Source organism: Ornithorhynchus anatinus, chromosome 3 (assembly GCF_004115215.2).
Source record: "Ornithorhynchus anatinus isolate Pmale09 chromosome 3, mOrnAna1.pri.v4, whole genome shotgun sequence".
Taxonomy (NCBI): Eukaryota; Metazoa; Chordata; class Mammalia; order Monotremata; family Ornithorhynchidae; genus Ornithorhynchus; species Ornithorhynchus anatinus.
This window is the reverse complement of record NC_041730.1, coordinates 32,348,598-32,372,449: the sequence shown is the minus strand read 5'-3', so window position 1 is coordinate 32,372,449 and position 23,852 is coordinate 32,348,598. Positions and strand designations below refer to the sequence as shown.

General features: G+C 39.9%; 1 protein-coding gene across 4 annotated transcripts in view; it reads left to right on the top strand.

The window, feature by feature from the left end:
- ANO1 (anoctamin 1) overlaps nt 1-23,852 on the top strand; it is a 171,749-nt gene that overhangs the window by 93,066 nt on the left and 54,831 nt on the right. For 2 of the 4 annotated variants that reach the window (XM_029060991.2, XM_029060993.2), the window contains exons 4-10: nt 9,489-9,587; nt 10,525-10,676; nt 13,880-13,934; nt 15,626-15,677; nt 18,330-18,395; nt 18,925-18,980; nt 22,927-22,968. In XM_029060991.2, coding sequence (XP_028916824.1) covers nt 9,489-9,587; nt 10,525-10,676; nt 13,880-13,934; nt 15,626-15,677; nt 18,330-18,395; nt 18,925-18,980; nt 22,927-22,968 — 522 coding nt within the window. The remainder of the gene's footprint in view (nt 1-9,488; nt 9,588-10,524; nt 10,677-13,879; nt 13,935-15,625; nt 15,678-18,329; nt 18,396-18,924; nt 18,981-22,926; nt 22,969-23,852) is intronic. The other 2 variants (XM_029060992.2, XM_029060994.2) reach the window with 1 other exon arrangement.

Genomic DNA, 23,852 nt, shown 5'->3' with positions numbered 1-23,852 from the left:
AACTTTGCACCAGCAAGACCATCTTAGAAGAGGGAAATAATTAATTCTTATTGACTGATGGATTGACTCTTTCTAGCCCCCAGAGAACCTTGTCTCCCAGCAATAATTCTTCTATACCAGGAACACATATTCAAATTCTCATGTAATAGAAGTGATAAAATAAAAATTATTACCCTTTAAAGGTTCAGATATTTGCCTAGTAACTAAATTCTGCCCCTGGTTTGTATGTTTACATTGTCTGTAACATGGGAGGAATAGAATGTGAAAGATATTTTGTGAAAGAGGGTAAAAGGAAGGATTCCAACTGAAGAATTTTGTATAAAACCAGAATTTGTCTATTTAATATCTCAGTGAGGCTAATGACATTTAAAACTAAATGCAGGACTATCAACTACAGTCATGGTAAAATTCAGTTTTCCTTTTAAATGATCCTTTAGTTACCTCCCAAAATGTTTATGAACATTTAATTCTTTTATCTGTAAGACATTTTTCCACTTTTACGTGGACCATTTATTTTCTATCAGTTGTGGCACACCCTTTACTATTAAACAGTTGGCAGAAACTCAAATATTATAGCATTATTTAATGAACATAGAGAAGTTAAATTTTCTACATCTTATTGTAGTCCTGAACAGTTCACAGAAGCCATTTGTCAATGCTCTGGACTAGCTACTTGACTCTGAGATGAAACTTTACCTTCATTCTCTATTTGGATTAGAGATCAGTGATATGGCATATTGCTTTCATCTTCCACTGCAAAACAAGCCAAATCAGTATATATTGAAGCATAATAAGAATAACAATAATTATTGTGGTAGTTAAATGCTTATAATGTTTCAAATACTATGCTAAGCACTGGAGTAAATGCAAGATAATCAGGTCGATCACAGTCCCTATTCCACATGGGACTCACCTTCTATATACTATGACTTTGAAGAATAATTGAGAGGGATGTGAACATCTGAAAACACAAACACACATTCTGTGTGTTTGAAAGGGAATAGAATCACCCAACCATGTTCTCTCTCTCCAGCTGGATGGATGACATCCATCTGGAATAGAAGACTATTGATTTCTTTTCTTAAATATTTCCGGAGATTCCTAATCTCCTTTAGTGGACTGTTATCAGTATGGAAAAAAATCATTTTGTGAAGTAGAAGCTCTGTGGAATCATTCTTTATGCTGAACTTGTTGAATCTTTTTGCTTGCTTTTAGGAACAGTAAGCCTTGGTTTTGAAGCTCCACTTCATTTGTAGTGAAGCAAAGTAGTTCTAAAAGGCAGGTATAGAGGGGAAAATAGTTGCAGTGTTTTAGAGGCAGAGGTGGTGCTCAAATTATTTTTTTAAACTCCATCTCCTGTTAGGAAACCAGGTCTGCAGAGGAAGTAGAAGATGCCTGAGTCCTATTTCTGACCTTGGAATTGGGTCTGGGGGAACCTCCCAAGCTAGGCCAGAAACAGAATCCTGGCAATTCCTGTGCCATAAGTGGCCCCACCTACCAACCTTAGGGGGAATTGCCAAGGGCAGGTAAATAGCTCTAACTCAGAGTTCTGAGCTGCAGGGGAAGAGAGATATCCCAGTTCCATTTTCTTAACAAATCACATGTTCTGAAGTGTCCACTAAACTCCCAATCCTATCCTGAGATTTGAAATGGGGAGAAGACTGTTTTCCAGCTAGAAGTTTGAACTACAGATTGGCTATTTTCACCCATTGCATCATTGTTCACCTTATATAGTCAGGACCTACTATGTGCAGAGGCCTATATTAGGCTCAAAGGATATGTAAAAGAAGCATGAGATGTGATCCCTACTAGTTTAGAATGCAGAAGGGAAGAAAATCAGGCAAAAATGGATGAAGCAATAAATAACTTCTCTGCCACATGTCCGCTGTGTGACCTTGGGCAAGTCATTTTACTTTCCTGTGCCTCAGTTACCTCATCTATAAAATGGGGATTAAGACTATGAACCCTGTGTGGGACAGGGATTGTGTCCAACCTGATGACCATGTATCTACCTCAGCGCCTACTACAATGCCTGGCACATAGTAAGTGCTTAACAAATACTGCCATTATTATTGTCATTATTATAAATATAATACTTAGAGGTAGATAATATTCATAACAATGTTGGTATTTGTTAAGCACTTACTATGTGCAAAGCACTGTTCTAAGCACTGGGATAGATACAAGGTGATCAGGTTGTCCCTCATGGGGCTCACAGTCTTCATCCCCATTTTACAGATGAGGTAACTAAAGCCCAGAGAAGTTAAGTGACTTGCCCAAAGTCACACAGCTGACAAGTGATGGAGCAGGGATTAGAATCCATGACCTCTGACTCCCAAGCCCGGGCTCTTTCCACTGAGCCATGCTGCTTCTCTATGGCATTCACTAGGTACTTACTCTGTAATGTGTTTTAGTATCTGTCTTCCCGACTGGACTGTAAACTCCTTCAGAGCAAGGATCATGTCTACCAGCTCTCACTTTCCCAACTGCTGGACCCTGCACAGAGCAAGCATCAGTAACCCGTTGGCTAGATTTCTTACTACGTCAACACAGTCTCTGTCACACAGAGGGTTCCCAGTCTACCTTATCCCCATTTTACAGAGTAGGGAACTGAGGTTAGGTGATTTGCCCAAGATCACACAGTTGAACAGTGGCAGAACTGAAACTCAAGCCTGGGTAAGTGCAGGGGCTGAAAGGTGCAGGGATTAACCAGGAACTGCCTTCTAGGGATGGCAGCTGTTTAGAAGAGCTTTGAAGGAGGAGAGGGATGTGTGAAATTTAGGACAAAGTCGTAGTAGTAGAAATAGTAGTAGTAGTAATAATATTTATTAGGCACCTAATTTGTAAAGAGCACTGTACTAAATCCTGGGAAAAAATACATGAATGAGAATTAGGCTTGCCTTCACCTTGAGAAGAGACTCTGATAATTTGCAGGATTACATCCCACTGCAAATTAAACTAAGCAGCCCTTACATGCCTCAGGGGTGAAAGACATAGCCTGGATTATCTCCAACTTCTGGAGGAAGGAGCCCCAGGGTCAGAATCGAGAAGGCCCATTTAGGTACATATGGATTTGGTTGCCATGAGTGAATAGCATTTGTTGGAATTTAGCAGAAAAGAGAGGAAATTGATATATTCATATTGTATTATGTATTCATTTATATTAATGTCTGTTTCCCTCTCTCGACTGTAAGCTTCTTGTGGACAGAGTACAAGTCTACCAGCTCTGTTGAATTGTACTCTCCCAAACAGTTCAGTGCTCCGAATAGATTATACTCTCGATAAATGCCATTAATTAATGGATTGATTGATAAGAAGTCCACTGATGGAGAGTTTTGATCGTTAGGAATTTTTGTTTTAGTTGAGATGGACTGAGGTGTACATTTTTTAAATGGGGAGTGATATTACCCAAACAGCACTTTAGAAAGATGATATATGCCGCATTATAGGAGGTAGAGGGGAAAAGTGAGGAAAAAAGAGGCCAATAGGAAGATTGTTACAGTAGTCCAACTGCGAAATGATGAGGGCTTAACCAGTAAGCATTCCAAACCTAGCTTGGGCAGTGGCTAGTGAGTGGAAGGCAATCTGCTACAAGTCAAAACTCACCTGTGCTGGAGAGCAGCTGCATGGGAGAGAGTCGAGAGTGGCGACTCAAGTTTACTGCGTGGAAGGTGGCAGTTGCAAGCCACTCTGTATTTTTACCAAGAAAACTCTATGGATACACTATCAGAATGATTTCAGACGGAATTGGTATGTTCTGGGAGAGATGTGTCCATGGTGTTGTTATGGGTCTGAGACAATTTGACATCATAAGACAAGATACAGGGAGTAAAAAGCCAGGGCTCTCATTCTGGAGCTCAAGAGGGGAAGAAATGTCTAGATTCCCTTTGTTAATCTTGCAATAGGATTCAAGGATACTAAGTATACCAGTTGCATGGTCTGAAACTGGAACTTGGTGTCCCCTCAACTTCTGCAGCCTTGTCTGTTCTTTGGCCTGGAGACAGGTTTAAAATAAAAGGGCCCATTTGACATTTTGAAAGATACTTGCCAATTTAAAGGACTTGTGGCAAGATCGATGAGATAAAGTGATAGTTTCTACTGTTTTAATATTTCTTTCTATATAACTGTCTCAGGCCTTAGAAGAGTCTAGTAAATTTTAAATATAAAAAAATCAAAATACATTGACTGAATAACCTTATCTGCATCCACTTAAGCAATTTAATATTGAATTTTTAATGCTGATTCTCAACATTCTTATTGTAGTTAACATGTGTTAAACAGCATCTGTTTCTTTGCTCTTTGGTTCTTTCTGTTTGGTTGGCAAATAATTGACCTGCCACTGTAGATTAAATTTATCTAGTTTTAAAACCCATCTGGTGGCTTTAATGTTCACTGCATATGCCTTGCTGGTATGGGGAAGCATTTAATTTTATCTCTCAAATGAATTGGGCCAGCAAAGTACCAAAGCCTAGGCAACAATCAATGAACCAGCTAAATCTAAGAATAGAGAAGGCTTCACTGAATATGTGCTATAAACCAGTGCCACTGTATGTCTACTACAAGCAGAAGTACTTGTTGCCTGGCAAAGTTTGCCTAAAATAGATGTAGAGCTATAGGAAATACATAGCAGATGGGGCCTGTTATTAGCCCGAGTCTTGGTGTTCACCCCCCTTGTAAACTGGATACAGTAGGCTTGCACCCCAAGACCAACACATCCATGGGAGTGATTGCACTGTGAAAGTTTCCCCCCTCCTCAGATATCTCTAATGCTTGCCTGTCCTCCTCTGCTTCAAGCAGGAAATCCTTCCCTTTGGCTGTAAGGCACCTCAGTAAGGTCTTTCCCTCCTACCTATCCTTTCTCCTTTCCCACAAAACCCAGCCTGAACACTTAACTTCTGTAACACCAATCTACTTATTGTGCTTCCATCTCCCCTCTCTTGCCATCAACCTCGTGCCCATGTCCTCCCTCTGGTCTGGAACTTCCGCTCCTTTATATCTGACAGTCTACTTCTCTCCCCATCATCAAAACCCTACTAAAATCATATCTCTTCTAAGAAGCCTTCCCTGACAACCTCTCATCTCCCCACTCTATTCTTCCTTCCTTCTGTGTCTCATTCCAAGCTCTGCTCAGGTCTAATGTTGTGGTCATTACTCTGGCTGAGGATTTTCAGGAGAGGCTTCCCCTGAGAATTAACGCCCTGACTAAATAGCTATAAAAAGGTATCTTGGACCTGGAAATTTTGCTGTCTCAGAGCCCTTACCTGGCTCTCTAAACTGAGAGACTAAATATCTGTAGGTGAAATCCATCTCCATTCTATATCAAAGCAATACTACAGGACACTGACCCAGGAGCAGCATGGGTACTGGAAAGAGTATTGTTCTGGGAGTCAGAGGACCTGGATTCCAATCCCGACTATGCCAGTTGCCTCCTGTGTGAGCTAGAGTTAGTCACTTAACTTCTCTTTGTCTCAGTTTTTCTCATCTGTTTCAATGTTTGTTCTCCCTCCTACTTAGACTGTGAGACCCATGTGGGACAGGAACTATGTCTGACCTGATTAATTTTATCTACTCCAGCATTTAGAATAGTGTTTGACCCATAATAACCATTTAAAAGATACCACAATTATTATTATCAGAGTTATTATATCACTATATTACCATTAATAATAATAATAATCAGCCCTAGATTGGTGGGCACTGCAAATATGAGATGTGCATATATCAACTCCCAAAGCTCCTGGTGTGCTACAAATTGGGCACCCATTATAGTCTGGTTATAGCTGAGCCATGGGCTACAGTTAGGCTGATGATTACTTTGTCCTGTGAAAAATTATATGAGCATCATTCTTTCGTTACTATCTCTGGCTTGAGGACATGCCTGCAAACATTAGTATGGAATATACACATTTCTTGGTGTGGTATATGATATTTGTTAATAATTATGGTATTTGTTAATCACTTAGTATGTGCTAGGCACTGTTCTAAGCGTTGGGGTGGATGCAAGCAAATAGGGTTGGACCAGTCCCTGTCCCATGTAGAGCTCACAGTCTCAATCCCCATTTTACAGTTGAGGTAACTGAGACACAGAGAACTGAAGTGACATACCCAACATTACACAGCAGACAAGTGGTGGAAATGGGATTAGAGCCCATTACCTTCTGACTCCCAGGACCGTGCTCTATTCACTACGCCAAATTGTCATCTGTAATTTCTGTGAATAGTTCCCAATTTTACTGGCTTGGGAACATTCATTCAATCGTATCTATTGAGTGCTTACTGGGTGCAGAGCACTGTACTAAGTGCTTGGGAGAGAGCAAAATAACAATAAACAGACACATTCCCTGACCACAACAAGCTTAAAGTCTAGAGGGGAAGACAGACATTGATATAAATAAATAAATTACAGATATGTACATAAGTGCTGTGGGGCTGGGGGGGGGGGGGGGATGAATGTGGGGAGATGAATAAAGGAAACCAGTCAGGGGGTCTCAGAAGGGAGTGGGGGGAAAAGGAAAGGAGGACTTAGGGAAAGGCTTTTGGAGAAAATGTGCCTTCAAAAGACTTTGAAGGTAGAGAGAGAACATCTCCTTCCACTTTCTGGAGAAACTGGATGGGATAGGATGCAATGTTTTTCCTTGACCCAGAATTAGCTGTAAGGATCCTTGTGTATGAGGATCCTTGTGTAGGAGGATGAGGCAGAAGGAGCTAAACTCTGCAGTCTGTATCCATATGTAAATAGAGACAGAGATAAAGAGAGACAGTGGAGCATTATTAGTGTTGCCTGGGAACTAGTTATTATAATCAAGTTGGAACCAATTTGTTACAAATCAGATAGAGCTTGTTGAAAATAGCAAGATCATAAACCCCAAATGTACAGAGGTAACTTTCAGAGGGCTGTGACCTATAGGTCTGTTTTAGGCCAAAGGAGCTAGGGTTAACCTTAAATTCCACCTCTATATAGTGACTTCACATGTCTGGATTAGGAAGACCTTTAAATTTATTTTTTCTACTTTTTTCTATGGTCCTTTTACCCCACAATTCACCCAAGTACTTGAAAGTAAATTGTGGCTTAGCTCCTATGAATTTATTTTGCTTCACTCTGACATATAGGCCCCTTTCTGTGATGCCCACGTCATAGTTTAACTATTTACTTCTCCGTTATGGTCTTCCTTCAATTTTTTTTTGGAATATAGAGGGGCTTTAAATAAATAATAATAATTAATAATTATGGTATTTGTTAAGTGCTTAACATATGCACGGCACTGTACTAAATGCTGGGGTAGACATAAGCAAATTGGGTTGGACATAGTCCTTGTCCCACGCGGGACTCACAGTCTCAATCCCCATTTTACAGATGAGGTAATTGAGGCACAGAGAAGTAAAGTGACTTGCCCAAGGTCACACAGCAGATGTGACAGAATCAGAATTAGAACCCATGACATTCTGACTTCCAGGCCCATGCTCTATCCACTACTTCTCAAATGCCGCCAACTAGCTTCAAATAATATTGCAAATGAATTATATACTGGGTGGGCTCACTGGTTCTTTGCCTTTGTGGTTTTTGTTTATGGGCAATTTGACATTCTAGCCTGTGCATGAAGGGAATGGATGGGTCTCTCATCTCTGTCCTAAGGAGAGGTAGCCTTCAGTATAAAAATTGCATTTCTGCATTTGCATTTGACTCAGTAAAAATGAATCTCATGTCCTTCCTCTTCCCTACTGGTCATGTTGAATTGTTGTATTGAGAACTATTTCTCAAACGACCTGCATTTGATTTTACACAGTCAGACCCAGGATCTCATTCTCAAATCTAGCCAGATGTTTTCCAGGGATAGAACAAGTTGTTCATTAGACAAAGGACTATGTTTTCCCACTACAGTTAGAAGCAGACATCAGAACCGTGGTGACACTCAAGAGAAGACTCCATGAATTTGAAAGGATATACTTTGGTTTTTGTGAGTGAATGTGTATAGTCTAATTGGAACACACAGTCACAGACTACATTTAAATTCACAACATTCATCTTTCCAAACTTTTGTTTCCCTAATTAAATACAAAATTGAACTCAAAGTGTAGTCAAGGATGCATTATGACACTGGGAAAGTCATGCTCTTTGTTTTTCAGGGTTAGGGTTAAGGTTAGGGAGATATGGATTCTATAAACCCATGAGCATGGTCGTTGCCCAGGGTAGATTCCATTTAACTAGAGGTTATTATCATCATTATATCATCATCATTATGTATTGTGATATATGCTTAGCATTTACTATGTGTAAATCACGGTTCTAAGCACTGAGGTAGATAGAAAGTAATCAGGTCGGACACAGCCCATGTCCCATGTGGGGATCATAGTCTAAATAGGAGGAAGAACAAACCCTGTATCCCTATTTTACAGATGAGGAAACTGAGCCACAGAAAGGTTAAGTGACTTGCCCAAGGTCATACACTAGGCACCTGACAGAGTTGGGATTAGAACCCAGGTCCTCTGACTCCCAGGACAATGCTCTTCTCAGCACCCATGCTTTTCCTGGGTTAGTGCACTGTAGTATTCCTGAGCCCATTGTTGGGCAGGGATTGCCTCTATCCGTTGCCGAATTGTACATTCCAACCGCTCAGTACAGTGCTCTGCACACAGTAAGTGCTCAATAAATATGATTGAATGAATGAATGAGTGGATATAAAGTGGAGATGGATTTCACCTCCAGATATTTAGTCTCTTGCTTTAAATAGCAAGATGGGGGCTCCACGGCAGCAAAACTGCCAGGTCCCAGATAGAGGAAATACCTTTTTATAACTGTCTATTTAGTCAGGGAGTTAATTCTCAGTGGGAGCCTTCCCTGAAAGGCCTCAGCCAGAGTAGTGACTGCAACATTAGACTTGTGCAGAGCTTGGAATGAGGCATTAGCAACGAGGGTAGAATAATCAGATCCCCAGATAGTATGCAGGTAAGATTCCAACCCAAACCTGCCTCTGACAAGACTATCTTCAAAGGGATGAGAGTTTTTCTGCATCCTCACAGGCTACACTGGCACTCTTAGGTTGAAATTATTCCTTCTAAGCATATATTTTGTGGCTGGTTGTGAGGAGACAAAGAGAATCTTCATTGCGTAGCGTATAAACAAATACTCCATACTAGGAACTTGTCATTTTTGTTGGTGGTCATTCACAAATGCTCCATGACCTTACTATTGACTTTACTGAGTTCAGCAATTTGGTTGTGACTTTATTTAGTATATGCAGCCAATCTGCACTGTGGGCCCAAATCCTCTCCTTTCTCCTCAATTTTATACAAAATTATTTCCTTAATTCTCCATGTTTTCACCTGTGTAGGCAGCCCCAACAATCCGTCCAAGTTAATGCTTCTTCCACCTTCAGACATTTAAGCTCTGCTGCATTTATTTTTGTCCCACTTGTGTTGCCATGCATAAAGCTGCTAACATCATAAGAAATATAGATGCCCCCCACTGAAAACATTCTCTCTTTTTTTAGACTAAAATACATGGAGTTGGATTTGTAAAAATTCATGCTCCGTGGAATGTTCTATGTCGAGAAGCTGAATTTCTGAAACTCAAGATGCCCACTAAGAAGGTCAGTGATAATCTTTTTCAAAATGCTAAAATATAAAAATGCATAAAGAAAAAATCACTTCAGAGATTCTTGGCATTTCATCGGCCTGATAAATAATATTGAGCATAATATTTTGTATGGATTCCTTGTTTTTATGTCAATTAAAATAGAATTTGTTTTATATCAAAATATTTTAAATTATTGTTTATTCATCTAATTAATTTAAATTAAATTAAATTTTAATTTTTACGCTTTGAAGTAAAACTACATAGAGTCTTTAAGACTTCTTGGAACTATCCATGTCTAGTCAATGTTTACAGAACTAAATTACACAGCACTAGTATGGTATTTAGTGATTGTTATATGCCAGGCGGAATTGCCGAATATTGTTTGGGGGATTGAAAAATTCTCTCTGAGGTGGAATAGTAGGCTGTCTCAAAATGCCCTAAATTTATAGCTGATTAAAATCAAATTAAACTTTTGCTTCTTGTTTCATAATTACTGTTGTCTTGGTTTATTGATCATATTTATTTTAATTACATTTCCTTTGCTCTATAACAACTTTTCCAGTTAAAGAACAGTTTTGCCATATCTCCCACAGCTTTTATTTGTTTGACATTTCTTCTAAGGGAAAGGTGGGCCTGAAGGTATTTAAATTTGATATCAAATCAACCCTTTGTTCCAATTTCTCCTCACACATAATCTTCTACACTGAATATTTTTGGGAGGTGAATAGGAAAATATTGGGTAGGTTGCCTATGTTTGTTTATGTGTTTATTTCTATCTGCCTCAGAGCCTCTTTAGGAAAGTGGGTATACTTTAGGGATATAGCGAACACTTCCTTTCTTACATCTGGTATGTTTCTGTAGGATGCTTTGGTTCCTTGTACTATAATAGATTTAGTAGGTCACTGAAAAGCCATATAACATTGACTTCCTTTTTTTCCCCTCATCCTCAGCTGTACCAGATTAATCAGGCCCGTGGTCTCCTGAAAAAAATTAACTCAGTTCTTCAGAAAATAACAGATCCAATCCAACCTAAAGTGGCAGAACACAAACCCCAGACGATGAAGAGGCTCTCCTATCCTTTCTCCAGAGAGAAGCAGCACTTGTAAGTGAAAGCCAAATTTAAACACACCTGGTATGGCTTTGGGGAAACTCTTCTCCTGGGGTGTTTGAGATTTAGTTGTAAAAACTTAAGTCAATCACTGCCATGTAGGCATTTAAATGCACTAGATTTTTCTCATCATTCTGCAGGGTGCTTAAGCCAGCTTTTTTATTTTTATACTCTTGGGCTTCTGATTTCGTACTTCATTGTCTTTTGGCCAGCAACAACATTTTGAGTTGGAGTCACAGATTGAATGACAAGGTACACTTGGGTTTCGGGGAGGGGGGCAATGGCTTTGGGGAGTTAAGTAATAATAATAATGGTATCTCTTAAATGCTTGCTGTGTGCCAGGCACTGTACTAAGAACTGGGGTGGATACAAAAAAATTGGGTTGGACATAGTCCCTGTCCCACTACGGCTCACAGTCTTAATCCCCATTTTACAAATGAGGAAACTGAGGCACAGAGAAGTGAAGTTACTTGTCCAAGGCCACACAGCAGACAGGTGGTGGACCTAGGATTAGAACCCACAACTTTCTGACTCCGAGGCCCATGCTCTATCCACTATACCATGCTGTTTCTTTTCCCCTTTTTCCCCACAGAGGTTGAGTCCAGACTATGGGACAGTTGTGTTTGAGGATTCTTAGATATGGCAAAGCGCAATTTGCCCCAGAGAAGCTGGAGGACCTAAACTACAGAGTTGAAGTTCACTTTCTGATCAGGCTATGGGTGTTTAAGGACTGAGGAGAATTGGTATGGGTCCAGGAAAGAGAATGCTGTTTTCCTGGTTTTAAATCGAACATCTTAACTCAATTTAACAGCTCTATCCCTCCTAAACGGTCTGTGATCCCAGAAGTAAATACCACTTTTGTTGCACCACTCTTAGGAAAGAGCAGTCAGGCACAGCCAATACAGATACTTCTGGTGTGATATAGTAGGTTCAGCCAAAGCACAGCAACAGTTGACCTAAGATGCCCAGCAAGAAATCCTAGGGATTGTATGTGGACTTAACAGGATTTCATGTAACAGTAGCAGCAGCAGGCCCTCAACTGGTTGCCTAGCAGGTGCAGTGCCTATTCTAGGAAAACCACTCATTTCTGAGCCCTCAAACCAGAAGCTTAAAGGAAAGCTGATTTTGTATGACTCACCACAGGGGTGTAAGTACCACTCAAGCAAGTCCCGCCCAGTGTGGTGGAGACCTATTAGAGAACAGGAGACCCTGAGTTGAGAATAAGGGGCCTTATTTTCACCTCCTTCCAAATGTCCTCTGGCTCTGGCAGTATTTTTTTTTATCTTGCTACTTCCCCAGCTAGACAGCAACAACAATGGCGGCGAGGGAAGCAATGAGGAGAGTGGGAAGAGCAAAGAAGGGGCAGGGTACCCACAATACTGCCAGCATGCTCTGCCCATCGCACTCTGAGCTAAATCACCAGGGATAGAGGCTCTCTTAATCAAGCAAACAGTGGTATTTAATGAGTGCTTATTATATAGAGAGCACTGTTCTAAGTGCTTACAACATTCCCTGCCCACAAGGAGTTTACAATCTAGAAGGGAAGGTAGACATTAAAATATATTGCGGCTATGTACATAAGTGCTGTGGGGCTGAATATCAAGAGCTTAAAGGGTAGAGATCCAAGTTCCTAGGTGACATGGAAAGGAGAGGGAGTGGAGGAAAATAAAGGCTTAGTAGGAGAAGGTTCCCGTCTTTAGGTTTGCTTTGGAGGGGTACAAATCTAAAAGTTATATACCTGATTGTCATACTTGTAGCTTCTGTTTATGACCAAATATAGAAAATTCAGGGAATTTTTATGACTGGCCTCATTTTAGTGTAAGTAGTCTTGGGAATGGAAATTGTTAACTCTGGAAACGCTGAGGGTCTTTCAGAGTGTTTGGAATATACTATCAGATTCAGTACTTTGCTCCACTGACACTGAGATCATGAATGAAACTAGGAAATTTTGATATTACCTTTTAGACCAAACTAATTTTGTGCCCTCTTTTAATAGGGTAAATGATTAAATCCTTAGGCAGAGACTCATTTGATCTTCTCTAGTGCCTTTCCTTGCTTTTTCTCTCTTGTTTTTATCCATACATACATATTTGCATATAAAAAGGCTATAGTGGCAGATGTTTGGTTACTTAACTAAGCAGATACAGAAATACTGAACTCTGGACAACATTTCAAGCTGGAATAGAAAGAGGAGAGTGGAGGGAAAAGGGGGGATGGGTGGAGAGAGAGATGAAAACAGAGTAAGTTTGGAGGAGAGGCACATAATACCGAGGTATGTATAATTGCTCCTAGTGCCCTAAAAGGATGATGCTAGTTGAAAGATGGGAAAGTTGGAGGGAAGATGAAAGAGACAGAGAAACTCAAAGAGAAAAGTGATGATGATATAATGGAAAGGCAGAGGTGTTGGGGAAAGATGGGAAGACTGGGGATGAGATAAATGTAGAAAAAAGGGAGAAATGACAAGGAGAATGGAAGGGAGATATGCCTGCATGGGAAAGAGGGCAAATAAGGAGAATATCAAAAATAAAATTCCCAGATTTTTGAAATTTTGGAGCTTCAACTTTGTGGGCCAGGTATGGGGCAAGATAACTCCCCCAGGTAGAAATCCCAATGGAAATGTTGATAGTGATAATAAAACTAGCCTTCCTTAGTCTGGGAGAATTGATATTAATAATATTGAATTCCTGAGGATAGCTCAGATTTTTAAATTCTAAAAAAAAACAAAGATCAATGCCTGATCTAACTTTATTGAAAGAACTGTGAATATTTAAATATGCTTCAGTCTTATTTCATATGATTTTTTAATTCTTATTTTTAATTCTCATTTGGTTAATGGAACATTTTCAGTTCCCTTCCAATTTTATTACTCAAGTTCATATCCTAGAGTTAATTTCTTCCAGTCTGCAATTCTGGGGTGTGTAGTAAGAATGTAGTGCCAGACTGTGGTGCCTCTAAAAAGAGCTGTTCAACAGATCACACTTAAGAGAGCTGATTGGTTTTTATTGATGCTTGCTTCTTTTCTCTTATTTATATAGGTCTTGACATTTGCCAAATATATAATTATTAGTTATTCGACCAAGTTTGTCTGGTCAATTAGCCAAGGAGTGAAGGTCATTTCCTGGAGTCTAACATCAAAATAAATTGAAACTCAAAGCATAGTGCCTAACAATTTCTTTTTTTTTTTGATATTTCAACAGATTTGACCTGTCTGATAAGGATTCCTTTTTTGACAGCAAGACTCGAAGCACAATAGTAAGTATTACATTTCAGTAGTGCAAAGGGAAAGGTTATTCCCTTGGATATATGATTTTAATTGCTCTCCAGTTAGATTTCTCCAGTTGGAGATGACACTAATTGCCTATGACAGAAATAATTTGAATAACAAAATCAAAAGGGCTGTAATGTTCCCAGAGGACAGTTCTGTAGCACTGAACTAGGAAATACTGGAATTGTAACCTTGTGTCAGTAGGAGGGAAAGGAAAGAGATTTTAAAAGATATAGATTGTTTCCTGGTTTTGATACATACAACTAAAATGAACAACAAACTACATTTTAGAAAATTCCCCCCTTGAGTTCGAATTGTATTATATTTCTAATTGTCTTAACTGCCATTCTTCTAGCATTTTTTGTTTTATGCTCATGAGGGCATGAAATAATATTATTTCATGATGATAGCTTTTGAGCTGGGTATGTGTTCTCAATACTCCCAGATTTTAAATTTAACCAAATTCATTCTGCACTAGAAAGGTACTGGATTTTTGTTTGTACATTAGGCAGTGAATTTGTAATAAAGCCAGAACATTTAACTACATGTGTTTTACTTTAAGAAAAATGTCTTATCCCAACAAGAAATGAATAACAATTATGGTATTTGTAAAACACTTACTCTGTGCCAAGCACTGGTAACAGCCAACTTGTAGGACCCATTAACTCACACAGAAAAAAATGATTAATGAGTTTTAAGTTGGGTAGGGAGGAGGAAAGAATGTGCCCAAGAAGATAGGAAGACCAACATAACTCAGCTTCAACTTATATTTGTCGCTTTCTTTATGGTGCCATTGTAACGTGAAACTCTGTGTGTGAAGGTACAATGTTCCCCCCGAGCATGAACACATGCTATTAAAGAATATTTCATACCACAGAGGCCCAGACTTTTGAGGCTGTTCCCCTGGAAAAATTTCCCTTAGAAACTGAAAATATCATTCTTCTAGACTTTGAAGTCTACCCAAGTAATTATGTAATTATAGCTCAGAGAGCTCCCTCGGGTCCTTTTAGTCATTATTTTTCCTTATCCCAAGGTCTTCGCATACTTATTCCATCTGTATTTTAGTATGTTATGGAACAACCTTTAATCAAGACATCTATTGGTAAGAAGAATTAGGAACCTTGTTTCTCTTAGCCACAGCCTGATAAATGGAAAACAAGCCAATGCCCTCCTATAAGAGACTAAACATTTCATAGCATCGTTTTTCCCAGATTGGAGGTCAAACAAGGCCAATGCATAGGAGCCTCAAGTGAAAATTTTCTTGTCCAGCCTTCACTGTGGGCAGGGCTTATTTGAATGAAGTCCTGCTTGAGCTTCCTTTGGATCTCTTAGTGTCTTTAGTTCAAATAAGGTCACTACTGTACTTGTATTTCTGTGCCTGGACCTTGATTTGAATTACTCCTGAACTACATTATCCTACCAAGTGCTGAAGTGACATGAGAGAGTACATTTTCCATAAATGCTAACCCATTAATTATGGTGCTGCTTTTACCCCCATTTTCAAGCATTGAGTGTACTTGAAAATCCATCACACAATGAGCACAATATATTTTACTGGAAAATATTTGTCTCTACAGGATATAATAATTAAATTCTGTTTAAATTATGGTTGAGAGGTGTGGGAAATAGTTGAAATAGTCTATTTCAATTTCTTTCAATTTCTCTCTCTCTAAAATAGGTATATGAAATATTGAAAAGAACAACTTGTACCAAAGCCAAGTACAGCATGGGTAAGGATATTGTTTAGCTTTGAGATCAGCATTAATCTCCTGGTATTAAAAGTGCTTCACAATTATATTTGAAGGTGCTGTGGTTTTACAGTTGTTTGGGTGTGCTTTGCTTTTTAGTGTTTTGGTTTATCTTTGCCTAAAAGATTTAGACCATTTTTGATAGCTGTAAATGTGCTGTTCCACTACTGTGAAGCAATTTTTTGGACAATAGGTTAAGTAAATTGATCCGGCGCTTTCAGGCACAAAAGATGCAGCTTAGGGAATTGGCAGTGGTGCACACAGAACCTTTCATTTCTGTGATACAGGCTCACTAGGAATCTAGGCTACTCTTTAATAGTATATCACAAAACCACTTCAACCATGCTCTCTGAATGCCATCTTGGTCAAGAAACCATAGTCAGATGGCATACTGGAGCCTCTTTTTAAAAGCCCATGAGAAAGATGGGGTGGAGAGAAAACATTATCTTTCTGAAGAATGCCAATTCCTTAGCGAGGAATTTCATCTCCCGTACTGTTAATTGGACATCCTTTGCAAATGCTGTGTTTCCAAAAAAAGCACAGAGAAATGTCTTTCCACAGTACTCTATTTTTTTTTGACCCTCTAGCTATCTCACATCCCGCTTGAAAGCTACTGATGGTGGCTGGAAATCCATTAAGGTATATAAATGAAATTAATAGGCAGTGATTCAGAGAAAGCAAATCAAAGTATGATAATAGCCTAAGTCAGTATGTACCAAGATCATTCTTTTGACACTTGGCTTCCTACTGAGGGAAAGCTCTAGTGGAACTAAAATGGAGACAATGAGCAGCTTAAAACTGAAGTGTTTTTTTCTAGTCTTACTAGGCAGCCTAATAACGGTCTGCGTGGCCTGATAAACAGGATAATATCACGACAGGGCTCAGGGTAAAAGAAAAGAAGCAGTCGAGGCCATCTATTCTGACATAGGCTTTAAGCAGTGGAATCTTTCTCCTAGAGGAAGGTACAGGTTCCTCTTACAGAGGAGTTAAGCAAATACTAAGTTTCAATGATCCTTGATCAGTTATGGGCATGAAAAATACCTATAAGAAAAGTATCTATTTTTAAGCCCAAATGTCTATGAAGGCTGCAACTCTTGGAGAGTTTAGTATAGTGGCTCAGTGGAAAGAGCCCAGGCTTGGGAGTCAGGGGTCATGGGTTCAAATCCCGGTTCAGCACTTAACAAATACCATAATTATTATTATTATTAGAGTATTTAAATAACCTGTAGGTTCTATGCAGTAGTATGGCTAAAGTCCAATGTTCTAGGGTGTAAATAGCCCCTCTGTGAGAGTGAGGATTCTGATTTGAATATTTTTGTGCCTGAACCTGGAAGACCTGTAACAGGACTACTGTGTTTTTACTTTAACTACAGGGGATCTAATAATAATAATAATAATGATAATGTTGGTATTTGTTATGTGCTTACTATGTGCAAAACACTGTTCTAAGTGCTGGGGGGATACAAGGTGATCAGATTTTCCCACTAGGGCTCACAGTCTTCATCCCCATTTTACAGATGAGGTAACTGAGGCCCAGTAAAGTGAAATGACTTGCCCAAAGTCACACAGCTGACAAGGGGGGGAGCCAGGATTAGAACCCATGACCTCTGACTCCCAAGCCTGTGCTCTTTCCATTGAGCCATGCTGCTTCTTGATCTATCTCACAGAGATATGTTTAGATGGCCCCAGTTTATTTCACATTTACTTTCGTGGGGAGTCTGAAAGTGTTATCTCCCACTAAGTAAATCTTAATACTACTGATAATAATGGTATTTGTTAAGCACTTACTATGTGCTGAGGACTGTTCTAAGCACTAGGGTAGATACAGGTAATCAGGTTGTCCCACATGGGGCTCACGTCTTAATCCCCACTTTACAGATGTAACTGACACACAGAGAAGTTAAGTGACTTGCCCAAAGTCACACAGCTGATAGGTGCATATGGATCTGAAATGAAAGTTTCTTTTATTATAGGCAATAAATATGTTCCAAAATTTCCTTCTTGAGAAAAAAATATCGGTTCTGATTCGAAAGCCTCAATTCCAGGAAACTCAGTAATGACCTCTTCCCTACCACCATTGCAATAAGCAATACTTTATGACATTTTTTTCAAGAACTTCATAAATCAAACGGACAATATGAGTAAAAGGGAACTCCTCCTCAGGTAACATGACCTATTTTCCACCTGTGTCTCTCATCTGGAAGTGCATTTCTCTAAGCAGCCAAGCAATAATAAAGGATACTCAGTGGTAATAGCAATCCCCAGAGATGGAGGCTGGGCTTTGCACGCTGGAATTCTGCGACATGATGCAATATTTAAGAACACTGCTTTCCCAGTTGCCCATCTCTGGCTCTGACTCCTTCTGTTGTAGACCCACTTTTCTGGCTGAAAGCCAAAACTTTCATGTTGAGTCTCCTCCTAGAGCTGTAGGTATGAATTTGGTATTTTAAAAATGCATACAGTGCCAGAAGGGACCCCATTTAAGACAGATAGCCATCCAAGCCATTTAATTCCCTTAGAAGGAAAAAATCCAAGCTGCTTAAAGTTCCCCTACCACCGCATTATTTTTTTTCGAATGCAGCATTAACCACTTTCAGGCCCATTCATGTATCTAATGGACGGATGTATAAACAGGGCAAGGAGAGGGAAGAAAGAAGGAATCTGCCCTTTTAAGTAAAAGGCGAAAATGTGGTAAATATGGTAAGTGTTCCTCCTCACGCCAGGGCCTTTGGAAAGGCTCTTCCTCCAGCTTCTCAAATCAATCTAAAATCTAATTTTAAATTGTATGTGTGTTTCTTTACACCATCAATTTTTCCATCCATATTTTTCTCATGATTCAGCCTTTTCTAACCACTTAAATCCACCCTTTCAAATCTGCAGGCTTGCCCTTGCCCTTGAAAGCAGGTGGGATATTTGAAGAATGATGTGTACTGGAATGACTGGATAAAGCCATGGGCTTCTCGCACTTGATTCTCCAAGATATAACTTCCTCTTTTTCTCTGGAGCTTTCTAATTCTTAAAATGGAGCATGTTTTAATAATCTGGGTAATAAAATGGAACTTTATAGGTGGGACGATTAAGAGCAGCAAGAACTCAGAATTCGGGAAATCCAGGCTTTTATTGATCAGAGAAAACTTTCAGTGCTTGAGGCCACCCTGAGGCTATTCTGATTGAATAAAACCATGAGATGTGTCATGTTGTTAATTCTTTTTATGCCTCTGCTTTTAAGGGATCACCAGCCTCCTTGCCAATGGAGTGTACAGTGCAGCGTACCCCTTGCACGATGTAAGTGACCTTGGAGAGTATTTTATCTCTCTGCTACGTGACACTTCAAAATCCTTAAAGTTATGTCATAATCCCTAATACCTCTCCTGCCTCTACCATCACAGTTTTCTGCTTGCATTTTATCACAAAATCAAAGAAATGGAGAGGGCTTTCACATTAGCTCTAGCTTGCTCTGAGAGAGTTCAAGAATTTATGGTCCTAGTAATATTTTCTGCTGGCAAGTCCAGTTTTATTCTGAAGTATGTGTAAATAACTCTCCACCTTCATTTCAACTTGCAATAGGATCATAGATGCAGTAGGACAATAGATGCAGTATTTTTATTGGTCCTGACCTTCTGCTCTGCTCAGCTCTGGTGGAGAGTTGCTAGGATATGTACGTATAATGTGTGGATATTTCTGGGAAGCAAATGGCTAGCTTCCTGGACTAAATCTCTTAAACCCAGTGGCATCCCCCTAACAAATATAGCACACAGAGCATGGGAGATGGGTTACCTTGGGGTAAAAAGAATCACCACTGTTTATTCAAATGATCTCCAGAGGAAAAAAAGGTTTGGCTGTGATGAAGGCCACTACCCTGATCTGAGTAGTGTAAGAACCTAAAGTAACAAGGTCTTGTGAATATTCCAGAGGTGCCTACATGTGCAGAAAGTAGAAATCTCAAAGGATAGAAAATCAGATATGGAGTTAAACTCATTGCCACCCACCACACACACATTTTTCTGACATTTTTCTGCAGTTTGTATCAGGACCTTCATGAGGCTCTGAGACCTAGGGAAGAGAGTACCAATTCTCCATAAGCATTACTGACTGGCAGTGAGCATAAAAGAGTTCAGAGGGAAGGAGTTGTTAGTTTTCACCCTTCCTCCATCCTTCAGTCCCTCCCTCCCTCCCTCTCTCCCTCATGATTTCCTTGCTGTATTGAGCGAGGATTCTGTAGAAGAAGAGCATTTTTACAGAATAAGCTCTTACACTGCAGTGGCATTTGCTTTTAAATCAGAAGCAATAGGAGAAACACAGCATGGCATAGAGGAAAGATCACGGGCCTGGGAATCAGAGGATGAGAGTTCTAATGTCAGCTCCATCACTTGCCTGCTGTTTGATCTTGGGCAAGTCACCTAACTTTTCTGTGCCTCAGTTTCCTCATCTGTAAATTGAGGATTCAGCACCTATTTTCCCTCCCTCTTAGACTGTCAGCCCCATTTGGGGTCAAGGTCTATGTCCCACTTGATTATCTTCTTTCTTCCCCAGCATTCAGCATAAAGCTTAGAACATAGTAAGCAGTTAACTAATACCATAATTATTATTTTTTATTGTTATAAATCAGTTGTCTTAGTTAAAGAATGAACTTCAAGTTGTTATTAGCATTACTTCTTGCTATCAGAATTGAGTTGTAAGATGTCCTCAGTATTGCTACTGTGGTATTTATCAAACACTTGCTCTGAGTCAAGCTGGGGTAGATACACGATAATCAGGGTGGACATAGTCCCTGTCCCACATGGGCTCATGGTGTAAGTACAAGGGAGAACAGGCAATAAACCCCCACTTTAAACATGAGAAAACTGAGGCACAGAGAAGTTAAGTAACTTGCCCAAGGTCATACAGCAGGCAACTGGAAAAGCCAGGATTAAAACACAGGTCTTCTGAAACCCTGGTCCATGCTTTATCCACTAAGTTAGACTGTTCCTCATACCAGATTGTCCCTTGCCATGTCTTGTTTTTCTGGAAAGACCTAGTGGCAGGTGATAACTGTCCCATATTTGAGTGACAGCAACCTTGCCTCTGCAGAAATGGAGGAACAAGGGATCCAGGTTCCAGCCAATATGTCCTAATCTCCAAATTGAAATTTTACAGCCCTACTAACAATTGCTATCTTCCAGATAGCGATCACTGAGATTTTTGTGTATGTTTGTTTGTTTGTTTTGTTTTTACGGTAGTGTTAAGCACTCACTATGTGTCAAACTCTGTTCTAAACACTGGGGTAGATACAAGTTAATTAGGGTGGACACAATCTCTGTCACACATGGGGCTCACAGTCTATGTGAGAACAGGGGAACTGAGGCTCAGAGAAGTTAAACGACTTGCCCAAGGTCACATAACAAACAGTTGGCAGAGCTGGACTTAGAACCACGGCTCCTGATGTCCAGGCTTGTGTTCTTTCCACGAGGCCATGCTGCTTCGCAGCTTATAACTCGGAGATTTATAATGCTACTATGCTATCTATCTCTTAAGGTCAGTAGAGTCGCCAATCTAAGGTTTAGGTTAGGAATCAAGTTCAGCTACAGTACAGGACCCTATTGGCTCCAAACATGTTTCACTTCCTAACCCTATCTCTAACCAAGTTCATTAGCTCATTATGCCATTAAATTTAAGCACTGGTCCACATGCTCAGAACTTTAAAGAAGACAGATCAGGCCTAATAAACATTAGTCAATTAGACAACAAACCTAAAAAACCATATATTACGCCTCTCACTTCTATTCCTTTTCTTTTTGATTTTCTTGAGAATTATGTGCTTTGGCAAACTTTGAGTGGCCATGTCTGTGTGGGAACAAATGGAGAAGTGAAAAAATTCCCTGGGTTCCGTTAGGCATTTGAGGGCAACAATGCAATCTAATTTTTAGCCAGCCATTTAATTGCAATCCCACATGACATCAATCAATCAGTTGTATTCACTGAGTTCTTAGAGTGCTCAGAACACTCTACTCAGCACTTGAGAGGGTACAATAAACAGAGTTGGTAGACACATTCCCTGCCCACAGTGGGCTTGAGTGGACAGTTTAGAGGTAAGGTGATGATTGAAAATTGTACTTGTGTAGAAAGGGCCTTTTTGATGTGAGATTCTGTTCTTCTCTTCTGATAGACTCAGGAGTCCAACCAGTTGACAGCTACTACCCCCTCAGGAGTCCAACCAGTTGACAGCTACTAGCCCAGTTGTAACAATATAATAATAGTTATAGTAATAATGTTGGTATTCGTTAAGTGCTTTCTATGTGCCAAGCCCTGTTCCAAGTGGTGGGGTAATCAGGTTGTCCTATGTGGGGCTCACATTTTTCATCCCCATTTTACAGATGAGGGAACTGAGGCCCAGAGAAGTTAAGTCACTTGCCCAAGGTCACACAGCTGACAAGGGGCACAGTCAGGATTTGAACCCATGACCTCTGACTCCCAAGCCCATGCTCTTTGCACTAAGCCACACTGCTTCTGTGGATCCACCATTTCCTTACTTGCCTGGACTCTGGGAAGTAGCCTAGTAGTAACAGTGTACATTAAGCCTTGCAGGGTGACGAGCAGGCCTTTTGCTGAATTGGAGGGCAAGAATGAAGGAGTGGAAAATCCCGGCATTCCCTCTGGCAATCAGAAAGGTATAATCAAATCAACATATCCGGAACTGGCTCAAAAATGGGACAGCTGGTCCATGTGGTATCTGATGCCAGGAAGGTTGCAGGTGTGTTTGGGAAAGATAACCACCACGGGAGAGCAGAATCCAGGATCAGCCATTCCTTTTGGTCTCATCTGGAGTGTGGGATAAAGAATAAACAGTGCTATATAGATTGTGAGTCCTTTGAAGACCAGGGACCATGTGTAATTCAGACCTCTGAATACTTTTCTGGAGTCTGCTCTGCACCATTAACTGCTTAATAAACACTATTACTACTAACTACCTTGGAAATGCTAAGGCAGGTGCTGTCTCACCTACCATATCTACATTATCTTGTTTCTGTAGGAGGCAGAACTTTGAGCTAGAGAAACTACTGGTCTGAATCAAATTTCCACGCCTCTATGTTCTATCAGATGATCATTGTAAAGTATCTGAAAAATGAATTGTCATTTCAGAATGTATTATTTCTTCATTTGGAGTTTGTTACTTGAGCAAGTCCTTCGGTACATGAGACATGATATCTTTGGGTGTCAACTACTAGCTGACCAAACTTTTCCTTTTTTCCAGGGGGACTACGAAGGTGAAAATATTGAGCTCAATGACAGAAAAGTAAGTCAATGCAGATGATTAACCAAGTTCTTAGAAACTGCCTGTTAGTATTTGGAAAATTGCCAACGCTTTCTGACAGCTGCATAGAAAAGGCAGATTAAGTTAATGTGTTCTTCTAGAGATTTATTCTGTGGTTTGCATTATTGTAAATATACTCATATTTGAAAGACTTCCGATGTGGTCAAATTTACTGTAAGCGGATATGGATTATATAAAGGAGTGTGGCTTCATTACCGTAAGTAACAATGATATATTCCAGCTCAGCAGACACTGGTGCTTTAATTCTTCTCTCAGTACATAGTTCTGGCCCGAGTAGGGACTTAATAAATATTTGTTGAGCATGAGGGATATGTGATATATTTCCCCACCGTCAAAGCATTAAGGTCACATCTCCTCCAAGAAGCCTTTCCCAGTTAAGCCCTCTTTTCCCTGTCTCGCGCTCTCATCTGCATTTTCTACGCACTTGGATCTATGACCTTTGGACATTTAATATTCACCCCACCCCCAATCACACAGCACTTAAGTACATATCTTTAAATTACGTATTATAAATTATTAGTTCATAGTAATGTCTATCTCCCCCTCTAGACTATAAGCCCATTATGGATAGGGAAGGTGTCTTGTAATTCTATTGTACTCTCCCAAGCACTTAGTTTTGTGCTCTGCACATAGTAAGCATTCAATGAATACCACTGATTGATTGATTAAGGGAGTTTACTGGTCTAGGTTGTACAGTATTTGAAAAGTCTAGACTAGGACAAAGGTGACTTCAAAACTTGGAGTTTGAAGGAACAAACAATAAAGGGCTTAATGTATCCTGATTCACCAATCATAACTCCCAGCTTTGACTCAATTGAAAAAAGTCTGTGTGCCCCTGGGCTCAG